The sequence below is a fragment of the Indicator indicator genome, chromosome 1, assembly GCF_027791375.1.
Source record: "Indicator indicator isolate 239-I01 chromosome 1, UM_Iind_1.1, whole genome shotgun sequence".
Lineage (NCBI taxonomy): Eukaryota > Metazoa > Chordata > Aves > Piciformes > Indicatoridae > Indicator > Indicator indicator.
In genome coordinates, this window is record NC_072010.1 from 70812037 (window position 1) to 70832691 (window position 20655).

General features: G+C 43.3%; 1 protein-coding gene across 1 annotated transcript in view; it reads left to right on the plus strand.

Annotated features, from left to right (window-relative positions):
• Positions 1–20655, plus strand: part of AFF3 (ALF transcription elongation factor 3) — a 324954-nt gene that overhangs the window by 223530 nt on the left and 80769 nt on the right. The window contains exon 10 of the mRNA XM_054382846.1: positions 15630–15670. Coding sequence (XP_054238821.1) covers positions 15630–15670 — 41 coding nt within the window. The remainder of the gene's footprint in view (positions 1–15629; positions 15671–20655) is intronic.

Sequence of the window (20655 nt, forward strand, 5' to 3'; positions counted from 1 at the left end):
TTCAGGACTGCAGTGTGCAAGGCATTCCCAGCCCTTCCCTCCATGCCAGCAATTAAAGTAGTGAGATTCACAGACCCAGGAGAGGCAAGAGAGTCTGGATTTGAGCTGAGTGTGTGTGTGCCCACAGTAATTACATTATCCACACATATTAGTCTCTTAATTTTAATTACATAAATGTATTTTTCATCTTTAATGAGCATAGTTTATCCATTTAAACTGATCATTTTAATTTTACAGGCAGTGATCATAGGGTCTAATATGCAGAGGGAAATTTTCCTGTTGGCATATTTTACATCACACAAATTGAAGAAAATATACTTTTTAATCCCCAATCAATATCTGAAGAGTATGCAATTAACAGATAGCAAGGTAGTTAACATAAATCTGCAAGTTAAAGAGCCAATTCATTTTGATTTATAACACAGAGTAATAATTTCATCATAGTCTCTCCCAGAAAGCATCTGAAGCTTTGTAGCATGAAGATGTCAAAATTGTACTTAAGATTGTTCAGAGTACTGAATTGTAGTGGTTATTGCCTTTTGGTTCCTTGAAGTGTGGCATAGCACATGAAACAGTCCCCATTATAATATCCTGCTCTTCTCTGTAGAGGTCACTGGATAACTTAAATCAGTCTTGAGTGAAATATTAAAAGGAGATTGTCAGTTGTAATATGAACAATTCTCTTCCTCCCTGCCCCCTCCCCCCACACTTGTCCTTCTGCAGTATGAAAATTTTGTAATAGAAAGTAGTTCCTTATAAGGGTAAAAGGATCCCTAGCATCATTTGTGCAATTCATGTCAATCAATAGCCAAATAAATTAACTGACTAATACACGTACATGGAATAATAATCTAACATATTTTTGCAGCCCAAGACTGCTTCCTTGTATGCATTTTTTCTGCACAGGATCAGGTTGGTTGCTGCTGAAGTTTTGTGGCTGTGAAAATTTATTACCCACAGAGTCAATCTGCATTCTGGCTGCCAAGTCTGAATAAATAGAGTCATTGTACTTGTCTGGAATATGTAACCAAAGTTCATCAAGTCAGCTTGACTTTCACATCCCATGGGATTCATAAAAGCCAACACCCTGGTATGTGCTCTTGATTCCTGCCAAAATTTTGTAAAATTGTATAAACAGAAGTTGAAGAAGCAATCAGAACTCACTCCCAGGGACACAGCTCTGCACTCCAGACCCTGCTGTATCTCAAAAGGAGAGACTTTAGTACTTTTTAAAAAATATATTAAAATTATCATGTGCCTATCCCCCTGTGCAGCAGGTAAATGTGGAGGCTGAGACACCCTCCACACAGGGTACACAGGGAGGCAGCTAACAGTCCTCTCAGGTCCAATGATTTTGCTTATGTGCCCTGCACCAAAAGAAGCAGGAAGGCAGCATTTGCCTGCAAGTGCCTACCCTTGTTAAGAAGGGACCAGGACAGGCTGGCCCTGCAGGGTCTGAGCAATGTGAGTGAAACCAACCCCCTGCAGGCAAGCCAAGACAAACAAAAAGCCATGTCCCTTCACAGGAAACTTTGGGGAAAGAGCAGCCTCAAAAAAGTTCACCAGGAACAACTCCAGTGAAGTAAAAGCCTCAGCAACCTAGTCTGGCTAGCTACCCACAGCCCCACAGGGTGGTGGCAGCCCACACAGCCTGGCACCCTTGTGAGCTTCCCAGGGCTGCCCTCCACCCACCACAGCCTGGGGGTAGCCAGGGTGTGCTGCTGGCCCTAGGAGGTTCATCCATGCTCCAGCATCACCCTGGCCATGGCTGAGCTTGAAAACTTGATGCTAATTCAAGTTACACCCACAGTTCCAGTGGGGACACATGTGCCTATGTGTCCTCCCTGTCATGTATGTGCTGAAAGATGCCAGTGTTCAGTGCTGGAAATGCACAAATCAAATCTGTCCTGTCATTGCAATAGGACAAAAGTCCATCTATGTGATAAATGGCAATCAGTGTAGCTGTGTCCCTATATAAACAACATTAAGAAAATATTCATTTTTTTTTTGCTTCATTTCTTTAAGGGTAGCCAGAAACAAGTGAGAAAGAATCTCTGCAAAGACAATCTTTTTAATAATGTGTAGGGCATTTCACTCTCACTTCTGGATATGCACTGACAATCAACATAAAGATAACAATTGCTCTGAAATGAACAGTCATACATCCAACCTTTTCCAGAAGGAATCATTTTTAGTAGTCTGTATAAGCACTGCTTCTGCATATGAAATGCATTATGCAGCTAATTTTGAAACCATCTGTAATGAATTTTGAAACAAATTGAAAAAGGGGCAAAGCGCCTGCAAGCTTTCTTTCCCTAAGACCTCCTCTGTTAGGATGGCACTTTCTGAAGTCGAAGATCAGCAGAGCAGAACACAGTCAGGTACATCTAGAGAGAAGAGTTACATTGGGCAAATTATGACATACCACTGCACAGCCCTTTTCGTCACTGGATCTATTTTTAGGCAGTGCTAATTGTGTTCACAAATGCCATGTCCAAATATTTTAAACACATTAAGTTCTTTTAGTGTTATGCTGCCTTTTATTCACTTCATCATCAGTGCAATACTTGCTGCTTGATCAGAGGAGTAAATGAATCAAAAAGGAGATGGAACACTCAGTCCTAGTGGGGGGGGGGAGAGGGGAAGTAAAAAAAAAAGAGGTTAGTCTACATCTTCTCTGCAAATGAATTTTTCTCTCAAAAAATGTCCTGATAAACCTGGGGGCAGGGGGGGGGGGAGGGAGGGGAGCAGCGGGAGCAGGGGAGCAAGATGTGTCTGACAAGAAGTGTCTCACTCCACTGAGCACAGGAAACTTATTATATGAAACCTGGCCCCATGTAAGTCTGACTGCAACCAAAACTGCACAAAGCAGAGATAAGCAAAAGGATGGGGGGGAAGAAAAGTTTGGGGTTAAGGAATGACTGGATCCTTAGGTGGCTTTGTACTTAATCCAAATGCTCTGCTCAGCCCTCTATCACTAGAAGTAGAGGAATAACCATTATAACAGCCTTACTTGACTCAGAGGAGTGCATTATTACCTATATAGTAGAGAAGTAATCCTTCTGGTTTCCAACTTAACTCAAATCCAAAGTAGGATTTAAGCCAGATGAGACAAGTTTTTTTTGTAGTTTGCCAGCTCTGATTTTAAAATCTCCGCGATATCTAAATTTGCGCTTCCACAAGGCATGACAAGGAGACCAAGACTGCCTCACTGAAACTGTTAGATGAAACAAGTAAGAGCTCAGTCTTGTTCTGCCAAATGTGCCTCACATCACTGCCTAACTTGCAAAATCAGATTCAATGTCTGCCATGCACTGGCAGGCAGGATCGAGGTCTGGTTTTGAGTGCCGCCACTATGAACGACGGTGAAAAAGGTTGGAGATCAGCTTGGCTTTTGGATCTGCAAATAATTGGGGGAAATTCAAACACAACCTTCTAATATTCATGGTCCTCATGCTCCTATTCTTTTCCAGTCTAAAAACAGACTGGAGGAAAAAACAAAAAAACTGAAATACAAGGGCGTCTTCCTTGTCTCCTCATGTGGCTGCCATGACTAAGCTAAGTTTTAGGTCTAGTAAGTTTCCAAAGCCTGCCCTTTCCACTGTTACCACCTTTCTCCAACAGTTTCTCTCTGTATGTGCTGTAGTTTTCTTAACCCCATCTTCTTGAAATATTTGTTGAGGCTTTTTTCTCTTTGTGAACTGTACACACATCTGTTTTGACTGGTGTGGGAAGATAATCAAATGCAATCTGTTCGACACTGTCGGCTAATCTGGGGGGCAAAATAAAAGATTAGGCTTTACATCTCCAGGCTGTATTGACCTCGTCCTTTGGCCCATGTGCTGCTCCTCCTGCTCTCAAGAGCCCTCCTTGCTGAAGCCAACCACCATGTCTAAGACTTTGACCCACTCAAGCATGGCCATAGTGTCTGTTTGCCTTCAGGCAAATCATTCCAGCATGCCTGTGAGAGAACAGTTAAATAATCAACAATCACAAATAGTTTAGAGCACAAATTAGTAATACAGTGTAGTGAAGAAATTGAAAAGAGCAGCACCAGGAAGATTAAAAAGGAATTTAAGGCCCTTGGGAAATCGATTGATGGGGCAGGAGCTCAAGTGGTGTTCTGCTCAGTTCCCTCAGCAGCAGTGGTGTACACTGAGAGGAACAGCAAAACCCACACCATCAACAGCTGGCTTAGGAGATGGTGCCAGCAGCGGAATTTTGGCTTCTTTGATCACGGGGCAACTCTTACTGCACCTGACCTGCTGGACCAAGATGGGTTGAATTTATCTAGAAAGGGTAAGAGGGTGCTGGCACTGGGGTTGGCAGGACTCATTGGGAGGGCTTTAAACTAGGTCTGAAGGGGGTGGGTGAGGAAATCAGTCTCCCTGGAGAGGAGGGAGGACCACATAAACTGGTGAAATCAGCAGCCCAGCTGAAGTGCATGTACACCAATGCACGCAGTATGGGCAACAAACAAGAGGAACTGGAACTCTTGGTTCACCAGGAGAACTATGATGTAGTTGCCATCACAGAAACGTGGTGGGACGATTCTCACAATTGGAGTACTGCACTGGGGGGGTTATAAGCTCTTTAGGAGAGACAGGCAAGGGAGAAGAGGAGGAGGGGTGGCCCTGTATATTAGGGAATCCTTTGATGCCTCAGAACTTGAGGTTGCAGAAGAAAGGGTTGAATGCTTGTGGGTTAAAATCAGAGGGAGGCTGCACAAAACTGACATCCTGGTTGGAGTCTGTTATAGACCACCCAACCAGGATGAGGAGGCCGATGAGATATTCTATAAGCAGCTGGAAGCTGTCTCAAGATCATCAGACCTTGTCCTTGTGGGGGACTTTAACCTACCAGACATCTGCTGGGAACTTAATTCAGCAGAGAGGAGACAGTCCAGAAGGTTCCTAGAGTGCATGGATGACAACTTCCTGATGCAGCTCTTAGGTGAACCTACCAGGGGCAAGGCTCTGCTTGATCTGCTGTTCTCAAATAGAGAAGGGCTGGTGGGAGATGTGATGGTTGGAGGCTGTCTAGGGTGCAGCGACCATGAGATAGTGGAGTTTTCAATATGCAGGGAAATAGGGAGGAGCAGTAACAGAACCCTCACTTTGGACTTTCGGAGGGCAAACTTCAGGTTGTTCAGGCAACTTATTCGGAAAGTTCCCTGGGTAACAGCCCTTAAGAAGAAAGGGGTCCAGGATGGTTGGACCTACTTCAAACAGGAGCTCTTAAAGGCACAGGAACTGGCAGTTCCCACATGCCGCAAGACGAGCCGGCGGGGGAGACAACCGGCCTGGATGAGCAAGCAGCTCCTGAAGGATTTAAGGGAAAAAAAGAGGGTTTATCGCCTTTGGAAAGGGGGGGAGGCAACTAGTGATATGTTTAAGGATGTTGCTGGATCATGTAGAAGAAAAATTAGAGAGGCAAAAGCACAGTTAGAAATTAAACTGGCCACTTCCGTGAAGGATAACAAAAAGCATTTTTATAAATATATTAATGCTAAAAAGAGGGGCAAGAGGAGCCTCCACTCTTTGTTGGACGTGGAGGGTAACATTGTAACTAAGGATGAGGAGAAGGCTGAGATTCTAAATACCTTCTTTGCCTCCATTTTCAACAGTAAGGCAGGAGGACTTCAGGATAACTGGCCTCCTGAGCTGGTTGATGGGGTCAAGGAGCAGTGTTGTACTCCTGAAATCCATGTGGAATTAGTTCGAGACTTGTTGAGTCACTTGGATATTCACAAGTCCATGGGACCTGATGGGATTCATCCTAGGGTGCTGAAAGAGCTGGCAGATGAGCTGGCCAAGCCTCTGTCCATCATTTTCCACCAGTCCTGGCTCACTGGAGAGGTCCCAGAAGACTGGAAACTGGCCAATGTGACGCCCATCCACAAGAAGGGACGAACAGAAGAACCTGGGAACTACAGGCCTGTCAGCCTGACCTCAGTGCCAGGGAAAATCATGGAGCAGATTGTCTTGGGGGCAATCACTGCACACCTGAAGGATGGCCAAGGAATCAGGCCCAGCCAACATGGATTTAGGAAGGGCAGGTCCTGCCTCACCAACCTGATCTCCTTCTATGATCAGGTGCCCAGCCTGGTGGACGTGGGGCAGGCTGTGGATGTAGTCTACCTGGACTTCAGCAAGGCCTTTGACACTGTCCCCCACAGCAAACTCCTGGCCAAGCTGTCAGCCTGTGGCTTGGACAGGAGCACTCTGTGCTGGGTTAGGAACTGGCTGGAGGGCCGAGCCCAGAGAGTGGTGGTGAATGGTGCCACATGCCAGCTGGCAGCCTGTCACTAGTGGTGTCCCCCAGGGATCAGTGCTGGGCCCCATCCTGTTCAATATCTTTATTGATGATCTGGATGAGGGGATTGAGTCCATCATCAGTAAATTTGCAGATGACACCAAGCTGGGAGCAGGTGTTGATCTGTTAGAAGGTAGAAGGGCTCTGCAGAGGGACCTTGACAGGCTGGACAGATGGGCAGAGTCCAACATGATGGCATTCAACAAGTCCAAGTGCCAGGTGCTGCACTTCGGCCACAACAACCCCATGCAGAGCTACAGGCTGGGGACAGAGTGGCTGGAGAGCAGCCAGGCAGAAAGGGACCTGGGGGTACTGGTTGACAGGCACCTGAACATGAGCCAGCAGTGTGCCCAGGTGGCCAAGAGAGCCAATGGCATCCTGGCCTGCATCAATAATAGTGTGGCCAGCAGGAGCAGGGAGGTCATTGTACCCCTGTACACAGCACTGGTTAGGCCACACCTTGAGTACTGTGTCCAGTTCTGGGCCCCTCAGTTTAGGAAAGATGTTGAATTGCTGGAGCATGTCCAGAGAAGGGCACCGAGGCTGGTGAGAGGCCTTGAGCACAAGCCCTATGAGGAGAGGCTGAAGGAGCTGGGGTTGTTTAGCCTGGAGAAGAGGAGGCTCAGGGGTGACCTCATTGCTGTCTACAACTACCTGAAGGGAGGTTGTAGCCAGGAGGGGTTTGGTCTCTTCTCCCAGGCAACCAGCAGCAGAACAAGAGGACACAGTCTCAAGCTGCGCCAGGGGAGGTTTAGGCTGGAGGTGAGGAGAAAGTTCTTCACAGAGAGAGTGGTTGGCCATTGGAATGTGCTGCCCAGGGAGGTGGTGGAGTCACCATCCCTGGAGGTGTTCAAGAGGGGATTGGACGTGGCACTTGGTGCCATGGTTTAGATAGTCATGAGGTTTAGGGTGACAGGTTGGACTCGATGATCTTTGAGGTCTCTTCCAGCCTTCTTGATTCTATGATTCTATGATAATTTGTAATGAAGAGGGCCTACAAGAAAGCCGGGGAAGGACTTTTTAAGATACCAGGTAGTGACAGGACTAGGGGAAATGGAATGAAGCTGGAAGTGGGGAGATTCAGGCTGGACATGAGGAGGAAGTTCTTCACCATGAGAGTGGTGAGAGCCTGGAATGGGTTGCCCAGGGAGGTGGTTGAGGCCCCATCCCTGGAGGTGTTTAAGGCCAGGCTGGATGAGGCTCTGGCCAGCCTGATCTAGTGTGAGGTGTCCCTGCCCATGGCAGAGGGGACTAGATGATCCTTGTGGTCCCTTCCAACCCTGACTGATTCTATGATTCTAATATTGCAGCTATTAAAAATTGCAAGAGGAGAATATACCTCACTTCTATCTCTCTCATATGTGTGCACACACACAAACACAAACTCTCAGCCTCTCTAGATGCTGCCTCTTGCTCTCTGCTAGGCAGAAGGCTAAGCTTACTTTGCTCCCCTTGGTCGTCCAGCTTAGTCTGGGGTGGTGTCATGATGAGGTACTGTGTAAAGGTGATGTGATGGGAATAAATGGATGACAGCAGAAGCAGAGGAAGAAGCAGCTGAGAACATGTCGGGGGGGGGGGGGGGGGAATGCAACAGGAACATGAAAAGGGAAAGAAATTTAAGGGAATAAAAAAATAAATTAATGAAGAAAATAAACTGGGGGAAAGTTGTAAAAGGAGTAGAAGCTATATTAAAACACAATGAAAAATAAGCAAAAAAGGCCAGCAGCCAATCCATCAAAACTAGATTTTTAAGAAAAAGGGACTTAAAACCATTGCTACAATTTCTCCTGCACCTAGAATGAAATCTCTCTCCTCTGAAGTCAGTAGGAGTTTAGCCCCTGATTTCAATCAACTTAGGATGTTATCCTCCATATTCTCTTTTTTTTTTATTGTTGGACAACCCTAGCAGATACTTGGGTAGAAGCAAATGCATCACAGTTGATTGACAAAACACCTCCCTGGGCAGAGCTAACACCATTTGGGGAATTTTGGCTTGTATTTCCTCTATTTTCACATATATATGGGCTTTTGGGAAAATTCTGCTTTAATTTTTGAGCTTTCAGACTTCGCAATAAATCTTGTAAAGTTTGCGGCACAATCCTCGTGGGTTTTTTTGCCTCCGATATCCTAAGTGTAAGCAGCACTTAAACCAAGTTACATTTTCCTGGATAAAGAGACTACTTCTTGTGGAGACATGGAGGTTTTCCAAGGTGACCACTGCTTTGTTTGACTGAGTTCTTCCTCCAGTGCCATTGAAAATTGACCACTTTATTAATGTAAAGTACCAGTGACATTCCTTCTGTGCTCCTCTACTGAAAAAAGATTGAAATTAATTCAATTGTGTTAAAACCTTGCATGATTGTTGGGGCCAGACTGCAGAGTGAATCTGAACAGATGCAGAACAGAAAACTCAGCATTACAGTTACATAAAATTCTCTATGGTTAATACTCATGCTGATTACACAGTAATTTGGAGATCCAAATCACTTAACAAGTATTAACTACTTAACACAGTGCCCCTGAGAGGTATTTAGGTAGAGCTAAGCAAGAATTATTATCTCCGTAGAGTTAACATAGAGGCTGAGACTGCGATGTGGCTTGTTTGAAGCCACATGGCAAGCTAGCTGCAAAGCCAGGATTAGTGCTTGGGTCTTTCATTCTGAGATGCCATGTTCAAGTCACTAGACTGTGCTGCCCCTGAAGATTAATAAGGATTAATGGGCAAAGCAGGGGAGAAAGAACAATGTATGCCAGAAATATAATAAAAAACTGCAGGGTAAAAAAATGAATACTGAGGTGTTGAAAGGTCTGGAGAAATCATGAAATCCGTAAAGGGTTTTATAATTTCTTTAAAGATGTGGCTCTGATGATAACCAACTCCAAAAGGGAAAGGAAGAGAGACCTTTTTAAGTCTTACAGCCTGTAAATCTTAAATAAATATCAACTGGACAGTGAAAAACACATTCACACATTTATATGGCAAATTTACAGATAAACACTCGAGCTGCAGTTTACAAGTGAATTTAAATCCCTCTGAAACCCACACTGGAAAGCAATCCTTGGACAAAGCCCCTAGGAATAGTGAGGAGTTACAGAATAATGTGGTGAGAGAGAACCGTTGCCTGACCTAAGCTCCTAGGGCTACTTCTTGTGGCCACAGGACACTCAATGGTCATTTAAACAGAGCAACTCCATAGGTGTGAGAAGTTTTCTTTTGAGCCCTTTTGAGAGCATCATTGCAACACTGTGAAGTTCTGTACTCTTGAAGAATACTGAAAACTGAAGAGTGTTTCAGGACAAGGGAGGAGGATGCCTAACATATTTGGGAAACATCAAGTGAAAGATACTGCCGTGCAATGAGCTGAGCTTTTCCAAAGAAGGGCTGGTGGCTGGCTTGATCACAATCTATAAACGCCTCCACAGGGAGAGTAGCTGTGAGGCTGGAAGGCAGCTCCATCTCACAGGCAAGGGTATGACTTCCAGAGCAAGAAGGTGCCTATAAACAGAGTTGGACTAAACTCAGAGCTTAACACAGAAGGTGAAAAACCGTGCACATGTTTGGACTGGGGTGGGTTCACTGTAAAAGGATTATCGAGAAGTTTTGCTCTAGGTCCACAACAGGTCCAAGACCTGAAGCAGAAAAAAAGTTCTGGAGAGTCCTGTGTCCCATATTATAGCATGCAGCCAGGTTTTGCTCTTCACAAAATTTTCTTCCTGGCTTCACTAGTTTAGGAGTAAGCTGCATTTAAGCTAAAACCAAACAAAACAATAGAAAATTAAAACACAATCAACATGGAAGACAAATGAAGAGTGAAATGTGAAAGAACACATATAAAAGTATTTGTTCTGGTCTGGTTCCCAAATGGCAGTATATAGTAATGACATTTTTCCTTAATCCTGGCTTGGGAAAAAATGCATCTGCAGCCCACTAACTGTAGTCCAATACAGGGTGACATCCAGAAATCTTGGTGGTTGCTAATATGGGAGATGCCGGCTTAAAGCTTAAATAGTTCACTGCATAGTTCCAGGGCAACACCTACCAGCAAAGTAAGCCAAACAAGATACTTTGGCAACAATGCAATTTACTCATGCACAAGTAGTACTTACTGTTACACTGTCACCAAAGAAGTGGTTCAAATTCTCACCTTGTGTATGTGCACCTGTACCGTGTCAGTGAAGTCTCTGGTATAACTAGTGTAATTCCATACATGATAACAATAATTAATCCACAGGAAAATGGAAGCCAAAGTGTCTGAATCTGCCAATCATCAATTTATTGGCTTTTATTTGTCAAAGTATGATGTGTGTGAGGTACAGGAAAATGCATCCACATCCTGCAGTCTCTCCAAGACATTCTTCCAAGCCCAGCAGAACATTCTTCAGTATTTGCTTCTTATCCAAAAATGCCTGCAAGCCTAGCAGTTTATGAAGTAATTCTCTTCTAAACAGATGAAAAGAAAAAGAAAAGAAAAGAAAAGAAAAGAAAAGAAAAGAAAAGAAAAGAAAAGAAAAGAAAAGAAAAGAAAAGAAAAGAAAAGAAAAGAAAAGAAAAGAAAAGAAAAGAAAAGAAAAGAAAAGAAAAGAAAAGAAAAGAAAAGAAAAGAAAAGAAAGAAAGAAAAGAAAAGAAAAGAAAAGAAAGAAAAGAAAAAGAAAAGAAAAGAAAAGAAAAAAGAAAAGAAAAGAAAAGAAAAGAAAAGAAAAGAAAAGAAAAGAAAAGAAAAGAAAAGAAAAGAAAAGAAAAGAAAAGAAAAGAAAAGAAAAGAAAAGAAAAGAGAAAAGAGAAGAGAGAGAAAAAAAAAGGATTTCTGGGGACCACTCTTAACACCCCTGTATCTTCAGCACAACAGCTGTATTCAACCAATTCTGCTTACTGCTCAGCCCCAATTACAATGAACTAGCTCACTGCTCAGTCCCAATTACAATGAAAGTATTTAATTTCCTCTTTGATTTCCCTTCAGCAACAGATTGCAACTTGTGACACTTCGGGTAATTTTGGTAGCTCATTTAACACACACTGAAACCTGAATATCTGCTGATTATGTTCCCAACCTCTGGCTCATTGCAATAAAGGATGGAGAAAGGAGATGCAATCTCTGGAGATTGAGAACCTGAACATGATTACTGCTGGCTGAAAACTTGTTTTGTCCCAGTAGTTGTGGGGTACATGAATGATTAAGAAAATATAGGCAGGTCAATGAAACTCTGCCCTAAATGTATCTTTAATCAACACAGGCAGGGGTCAAAGAAGTCTAACCAGGTAGCATCCTGTCATTTACGACTCTTGAAGTAGTAAAACACAGTAATTCATCTCATTTACTGTAGCTGGTTTCTCTAGCCCAAGTACCTGAGTCACCAAAGTGGTATTTTTTTCCCTTCCCTGCTTCCTACTCAGCATTGAAGTTATTCATGTGATGGACTGGCCTCAAAGATCTGTGTTCATATTGAGGTAACCCCACTGAGTCCAAGAACTGAAAATTCAGGATTATGCTCATTGCTGGTGAACACTTAATCAAGAGAATATTAAGCTTCCCATTAAACACTTTTTAGTGGTAAGTCTTAGAGATCTTTAAATTCTGTCAGCAATATCAAACTTCAAAATTATTTCTTATACTTAATTGCTCTAACCAGCAGAGTCACTTACTTCCAGGAATAATGAAGACTGTAGAACATATTCTTATCTTTCTGGATGGATGATGAGCTAGCCTCAGTAAAGTTGTTAACGATGTAAAATAAAATGCAAATTAAATAGCACAATCAAAATCAAGCTATTAAAAAAGTAGTCATGCAGACGGTATATGATACTATGTACCACCCTTTTGCTTACATTGTTACGTAAATAATACCAGCATTTTAGAAACATAATAAATCACAGAGAGCTGTTTCTATAGCCAGAAGTTTCTCAAACTATGGGTCATGACCCTCCATGGGGATTCATGAACAAGTTTGAATGGGGTCACAAAAAAACGGTTAGTGAGAAAAAAGGGCAGCTATTTCCTCCTCAATTGAGCAGCCCAGTCCTCTAGCAGGGCAACAAGAGAGCAAATTGTAATTAGTGGCTGCAAGTATTTATACTTGCTAGGGAACTGCTAAATACTTTTAATTACCGCAGATCACTTTCTCCAGGAGAGGGGAGCAATATAGGCTAGAATTAAAATTGCTGCATAGTTGCTAACTGCCTGTCATTGCAGGCAATAGATCTGTTTCTCCAAGGAGAAAGAATAAACTTGTGACTGGATCTTATTCTCCCATCATTTTGAAATGGGGCCATTAGCAACTCAGGGTCACGCAAATATGCAATCAAACACGGCTGTATTTCCAAATGGTGTAAGAAAGAAATCAATAGTCTCATTTACAGAATGAGTGACCACCAAAGCAAAGAGTAAAGTGCCCTGTGCAATCTGCATTGCGTCCTGGTGAAAAAGGACTTCTATTAAAAGACTTAAAATCAGAGGCTAATTGAAAAAATAGAATGATCTCACTGAAAAGTACTTGTGTATTTTTCTGTGCTGCCTTGCCTGTCATCTGAACTCCCTTTCTTGCCCAGAGGGGATCACCTTTTCAAAGCTGTTAGCCACTGGATGTACCAAGATGGAAATTGAAGACTGCCCCTTGAGGCTGCAGTCCGGCACCACATGGTCTGGCTCAGGTAGCACACCAAACAGGTCAAGACTGGAGTCCTCTCCTCTTACCTCCTGAGGGCAGCTTTCATCAAGACTGGAAGTGAAAGTATCCAGATCTTCTCCATCTCTCAAAATTAGAGATATTAGAGAAATACAAGAGTGATAGACACCCCACATCTCCATATTAGGGGCTTTAGTGTCATCAAAGTCCATAATCTCTTATCTTGAGGCCTCTGTAGGGCCCATGAGGCCCGTGGCTACAGAGCAGACTGGCTGCCTTCTGGATACCATAGCTACAAAGTATGTTGCTCTAGAAATGCTCTGCAGCTCCCCAGAAGGGAGTGAGAGCAGTATCAGTGAAAGCAGCCTCACTGGTGGACATGCCCTTATCTTGGCAGCAAAGGTCTCTGCTGCACACTGCCCAATGGTCCCATGCTCGTACTATACCCTATGATATGACACCCTCTCTCTGGAGAAGCAATTCAGAAAAGGGAGATCCAGATAACAAATAACTAGGCAGGGAGGGAGGGGAAGAAAGAAAGGGGGGGAGGGGGGGGGGGAAGAAGGAAGAGTTGTTTTTCTGATGGTTCAGTTTTCCTACCTGTTGCATTACAAAACCACATGAACATCTTTGGTGGCCTGAGCCAAGAACAGGAAACATTAAAATTGACTTAAACAGCACTGCCATGTAGTGACTGCGTGTGTGGGAAAGACTAGCCCTGTCTGCTGGCAGGAAAGAAGAAGGAAAAGTGATCTGAGTTGTGTCTACACAGGTTGGCCATGGAAAAAGGGTTCTGACAGTGAGAGGAGGATCCTGAATTTTGCCAGCAAAGGCATAACACAGTGTAGGCCTCAGCATCAAAGTTGGGCAGCTTGAAACCCAAAAAGACGTAGCCTCTTGCTAGCAAGAGTGATGAGGCTGGTGAAGGAGGAAACTTGTTTTGGCCTGAGGCATTAATGAAGAGATTAAGCTGTAAGACATTCTTAAATCTGAGGTCTGGGTCTCTCCTGCATATGTTTGCTAGAAGTGGGATGAAATTGTCCTAATGAGCTCCTTGCAGAGGAGAGAGTAAAAATGGTACCAGCCCAACGGACTGGAGTGTGTTTGCTCCCCATAAAGCCTGCCCTGTACCCAGTGACCTGGATGGCATGTAGGGCATTATATCCAAAAAACATGCAAATACTGCTGATAGTAAAATATATCAGGCTGACCATATTATTTTCCTAACACAAAACCCAGCATGTTCATACCATTGGCGCATTCCCACTGAGCTACGGGGACCTTCCCAGCTCATTCCATGGGTTCTCCACCCACTGCAGAAAGTCAGCACTAAGACCCTACTGAGAGTCACACCACCTTGTCTTCTGACAACTTGGTGTGTAAAACAGAGCAAACTACTTCTCCCCACAGAACCCTAGAGGCCCAAGTTACTCTAGAAAGTTCCCCAAGCAAAAATCCAGCTTCCAAAATCAAGTAGAAACTCTTCCCATTTCTACATACCTGTCAGATATGTGAGGATCCACTCAAGGCATCATTTTACACCTTTCTGTGAAATGCTTTACAACTGCAGGTTTTATTAAGTCTTTCTTTTTAGCCTGACAGCAGCATTTTGACTAGCCACAAAGGTTACCTCCATGATCTCTAGGGCTGAGTGGGATGCCTGCAAGCTGTACAGCTTGTTCAGGAATAGTGATGCAGCCTGCATCAGCCTGAGAAGCCAGGGAGAACAGTTTCAAAATTTATTTACAGGTGACTCTGAAGAGAAAATCAGTGTTTAATTCCACCTTGACTCTTTTTACTCCTTAACTTGGTGCCCATTCTATGCCTGATGAGGCACAACCTGGACAGGTACAGCTGGGAAGGAAATACTCTGGGCAGCTTTAAGTTGAGCGGAGGCTTTAAAGTAGATTTTCAAACCATTATGCATTTCATTTTGCTTAGCAGCTGGTTACTATGCTACTATGCCAGAGCTATGAATTACACCACCTGAAGTGATTGAAGAAGGGGAAAGAATAATAATAATAAAGTGGCAAACTAGCTCAGGGATAGGCTTGGGAGTTCTATTAAACCTGAGAGGCTACAATTTCTATTCCCAGACCTGCTGCTTAACACAAGAACAAGTACCATGTTTCCCCACCCCATCCAAAGAGTTGTACTAGGAAAAAGCTGAGGAGCAAACCAGCAACAGGTCAATGTTGTACTGTGTGGTCAGAAGTTGCCAGCATATTGACATGGCAGCACTCACAAAAAGCCTGCAGCAGCTCTAGCAAGCTTTGCAAAATTTATAATTATAGCTACAGGTTTCATTGCAAAAGGAACCGAATACCTGATATTTGTTTCTGTGGAAGAATGGGAGGAGGCTAATGGTAAAGGAGAGGAAGAGGTGAAAGGAAGAGAACCAAGCCCTGCTGAGTTTTCAGGGACCCACAGAAAAAGATCATCCAGAGTAGCTCAGATCTCAAATACGGTGCAGTGCTTTGACAATCTTCTGGTTTATGGTGTACTTAACAAAACATTCTTACATTTATTAGACTGGAATGTCCATTTGACTATAGACTCTCTGCTACTTTGCTCATACTTTAACATTTTGGACACATGAGAAAAATGTGTGTAACACATTTTTTAAAGTGTTGATTGTGCTCGTGATTTTCAAGTCAAAATATAAAATAAACATCTCTGCCCTTTCTTCCAGCAGGCAGCACAGAGATCTGCTCTCCGCATTCTATCTGACAGGTACATTTTGTCATTTTTATGAACTATAAATTGCTTTATGAAACGTTGAGCCCTATTTATTGTGGCATATAACTCATAATCGGATTTTGTCCCCAAAGTATCTGTGAACTGGGATGTTAAACATTTTGCATGCTTGGATTTGTCATGCATGTGTAGAGTTTATTACTGGAAAAATCACAGTCTTGTTGTATTTCATACAGAGTATGCAGAATCCCTTGTTGTGATACCAAACAAGAGATAAGAAACTTACTGGAGAAGGCATGAATGGTGCAGTAAATTCTGAGCTTTAGAGTTTGTGGAGATATATCCGAGCTCGTTTTTCAGCAATAAGTACTTCATTTATTCTAAGATGTTCTCTTTTGACTTTTTCCAAATCCTTTCCCTGGGAATTACTCTTCTTTTGATGAGATTATCTGTACATTTCATGCACAAAAACAATGCCCTTTTTCACTCCTTAAGTTTTGAGGGATTGGTAGTTTGGAGGAATTTAATTCATTCTTTTACTTCTTCTGGAACTGCAGCAGTGCTCCAGGCAGATAAGCAGGAGACCAAACCCTTAGACAGTGTTCAGATTTTACTCAACTCTTTTTCAAGCAAATAGCCATTAATTTCAATGGGAAACTTGCCCAAGTGAGGAATTCAGGATTTGGGCCATAGTAAATGTTATAATTGGGCCGTAGGTCTGCACAGGTATTTACCTTAAATGACTTTTATGAAAGAGGATTGATTGAAATATAAGGTAGCTTTCTAAGATGATCCTGATTTCTTTTCCAGTTTTGGGAACAGGGGGAAGGAAGGGGGAGGAGAGACTGTACATTTTAGTGCCTGTGAAAAAGAACTAGCAGATTTACATTTATCCACAAATGAGGTACTGTGTCATGCAGGCTGACACAGAGTAAATTTCCCCATGCCTTGTTGGCAGCCCCCTCTGCTCCGTCTGGCCCCCGCCCCCCGCCTCCCTGGGAATAAGCGGTAATTGACTCTGGAAGCCAGCTCAGGCCAGGATTTCTCCAGAGCAGAGCCTGTCACTTAGACTGAATTATATGTTGTGCATGGATGAATAACATTTCTCTCTGCTTGGAGGCTAAGACCGCCAAAATTATCGACCTTCCTCCTCCCCCCTAAGTTTACAAACATTGTTTTGTTTAGAATTTTTCCCCCCTTAAAGAAAAAGAAAAAAATCCCAAGTGAAATGTGTGGGATGTGGGTGAAATTGCTGGCACAGTTATAAGACACACAAGTATTCACTGTAACTGGGATGAATGCAAAAAGAAAGAGGCATCAGAGCCAGCATTCTGCACCTCTCCCTGGAGGTGCTCAAGTTCACCCTGAGGCAAAGCAGCTTCTGCAGTTGATGGAGACAATACTGTGACCAAAGGAAATGTGGGGTGTTTTTTCTCACCAACCTTCCCCTGAGCTGAATGGTGAACGTGGCTGCAGAAGTACCTCTGGAGGTAGTTAACAAGCCCCAAACCCCACAGTGAGCTCTTTTTCTCCCCTCAAAAGAAAAGTGGTGGTGATGGATAGATGGTCTCCACCTCATCATGAGTGGTGAGGGAGCTGGGAGTTGGCTGCCTGAATCTTCAGAGCAAAAGGGCTTAAATGTTGCCCATCGCACCAGTATTTATGGTCAGGTATTCCCCTCTCTGGCCCTGAAAGCATGCCCAGAGACTACAGCTTTCCTACATGCTCTGTAAAGATTCAGCTGCAAGGGGCACCCTGCTCCCCTCCTTTTGGAAGGGGCACTGGGAAGGTTGTGGGTGCACCCTGAAAAAGAGAATGGGAGAACCAAAAACCTCACACTGTGGCAGCAGTTTCTGTCTAGCCTTGGCTGAAGTGAGGATGCCTCTGATACTGCTGCTCATTGCTTGTGTTCCAGTAGCAGGTAAAAGCTTCTGGTCACACACCAACACATCTCAGCACCAAAGGAGATGGCAGCTTACGTAGAGCTCTCAGTAATTTCAGTAGTTTTGCCTGGGTTTTGTTTTGTTTTTAATATTTTCCAGCAGTTCTTGGTACAGTTGTTGCTTTCGAGTTCTATTAAAATGGTAACAGTTAGCTAAACTGAAGGGGGGGGGGGGAAAGAAGCGAGTTTTTAAACCTGTAACCATTGATTTCTTTAGCATATTGCACTCAGTCTTGTTTTCAGAATGACACAGTAACCCCCAGCAGATTTATGTGCAAACACAAAGATTAGTGACCCAGAAGCTTGACTGAAACAGCTTTTCTGCTTCCAGAAGACAGGTTGCTCTGCACTTGCACTGACTGTTTTGTCAGGAAAGATGCACTGGCCCCATTAGCTTTTCATTCTCTCGTGAAAAAAGCTTCGGTGTTTATACAGCACAGCTTGGTTTTAATTTTATTGTGCGCTTCAATAAAGTGGTCTTAGATTGCTCAGTTTCTGGGACAGAAAAAAGCAAGGAATTAACTCATATACCATAATGATATAGTGCTAACATGTATTTAGTTGTCTGACTCTCCTATCTACTGCCTGAATAGCTTTCAAATGAAGAAAAATATCTGTAACTAAAATATTCAGTGTGTTCTGTTGTTGTTTAACAGTAAGTAGTGTGGTTAAGCCAAATGTTAAACCTGCTTAATCCTGCTGAGCTAAATAGATTTTTATTATTGACTCCCATAGTCCCAGAACTCTGACCTTAAGTCTGAAGTTAAAAGCTATTTTTTCCAGTCTGTTTCACTAACCCAGAAGCACTTGCTCGCTGAATACATTTGCAGTGGAGAATGTCCAGCTGTAAATTACAGCTGTTTGTAATCATACCCAAACACAACACTCATTATTTTTCTTTTGTTCTTTTAAGGCTGAAAAGCCCACCATGAGGGAGACTAAAGAGCACTTAATCCACACATTAAATTTACTTGCACCTCATGTTAACATGCAAGATAAGATTTTTCCGTGAAGTGAAGATGAAGTGGTCTTAGAGCACTTTTATTCCCCTAGCTGCTTTTATTTCTCTGTACTTTAGTGCAGGCCAAGTGGGTCTGCTGAAGAGTTTTGAACACTTACAGGAGAATGTTGTACCACCACCGAATTTCCTTTCTCAGTGTAATAAAGATAGCTCATTTACCACAATGCTTGGGTGGTACTTAGGAGACATGACTAATTCACAGTTGTGGTCTGTTATCCTTTCTGTGTACTTACACTGGAGAATGCAAGCAGACCCTACTAGCTGTTTCCATACAAACCTTGCTGCAGGCATGTAGAGCAGAGGGAGAACTGAACCTGCTCATTGCATCAGCTGTATGGCCATGCTGGCAAGCCTGCCTAACCTAGCTGATAAAGCGTCCTGTAAAGAGTCCAAGTCACTAGATTATGCACAGTACCTGATTAATAGATATGTGTCATCCAGACCTGACCTGTTAAGTACAGGCTATGATAAGCCTTTTTGATTTACCACCTTGGGCTTTTGATAGACAAGGCATCTCAACACTAACATCCATTTGAAAGTGTACGAAAGCCCTGTTCATGACTGTTGGTGAGTTCAACAGCTTGTCTGAGCTTCTGTCCACCTTCCTGTCAGGCAGAAGGGATAGTACTTTGCATTTCCATGTAACCATGTCTTGTCTGTCCATGCATGATCACACTTAGGACATTGAAATGCAGGCTGTGCCAGGCATGAGCAGGTTTACCCTAGTGGGTCTCACCAGTTACACTTAAGATCCTGAAGGGCAAACAAATATTCCCTGTAGTCCTCTGGAGCAGTAAAGGGTTTGGGGAGCTGAGCAGCAGGTGGTGTGAAGCAGCAGAGCCTAAGATCTGTGTGGAGAGAGACATTTGCCAGCAGAGGTGCAGCTGCACTGCCTCTCCTGGGTACATGCTCATGTTTAGCACTCAGCTGCAAGGAAAACTGAATGGAAAAGGTTGACCTGGGAAAACCTAATCCATGCCTCTGACCAGTGGGTAAGCATCCACAGGATCAGTGATTCGTCCAATGGGATCTGTAGTATGACTCTTCTTCAGACAAAGCCACATTGAGATACACCAATTGGGTAAAGAGGCCTGGGGAGCAGCCACCTGTAAAGTATTAACACAACAGTAAGAGGCAATTTAGACCTTTAATAGATTGCTTAAAGCAGAGAAGGCAGCTGTCCAAGCAGCCTTAAAACTTTCAGTGGGCTGAGCCAAAGATTTTTTGTTCTCAAGTATCTGCTTGATCTGTGATAAAGCAAAGCAGTTAAACTTGTGATACCCTAAAATAAGTAAATAGTCCAGTGGCATCTAGCAAAAACATGCTTTGTGTTACTCACATACATATACTTGTGTTGGACTGGGGTTTTTTTACAACATCTCCTTTCACACCATGAGAGTCCTTTACATGAGAAGCTATGTGGTCAGATTATCAGCAGAGTGACTCAGCTAGCTGGCTCATCGGATAGACTTCTTGTGACAAGTCTGTCTAATCAGTGACAGCTGAGGGGAAGCTTTGGCTCATGACCCAGCAGAGAGTGATGGAACTGAGATCATGGACTCTGCAGGAGTCAGAGTTTGGCTGGAGGAGAGTGTACATGCACAGTGCTCTCTGTCACAGAAACAAACATGGCTCTCACAGCATTAGCACATTGCTTGAACTTTCTGGATTATCTTTGAGAGAAAAAAGAGAATACCTTCAGCAGGATTTATGGATTTATCATTTATGCCTTACTTGAAAGTTGGGCTGTTTGGAAACAGCCCTCCCATATGGTACACAGTAGCAAAGGGTGACTGCTGCTAGCAATGGCCTGGAGTTTCTAAGCTCTCCTAGTTACAGAGCTTGAAGTAATGATACATATTTTCCAGTATTGGAAGCTGCTGTGAAGTAGTGAAAAAGGCCTTTAAAAGAGGAGCCTGTGTGAAAGGCTGTGGGTGAATAGGAATATATATCTCTGGGACTCTATTTCCCTTTAACTTGTGGGCTAGATCTGAAGCATTCATCTATTCACTGTTGGAAGTTTTCCCATACCTTGACCATTGCTGGTGTTTGTTTAGA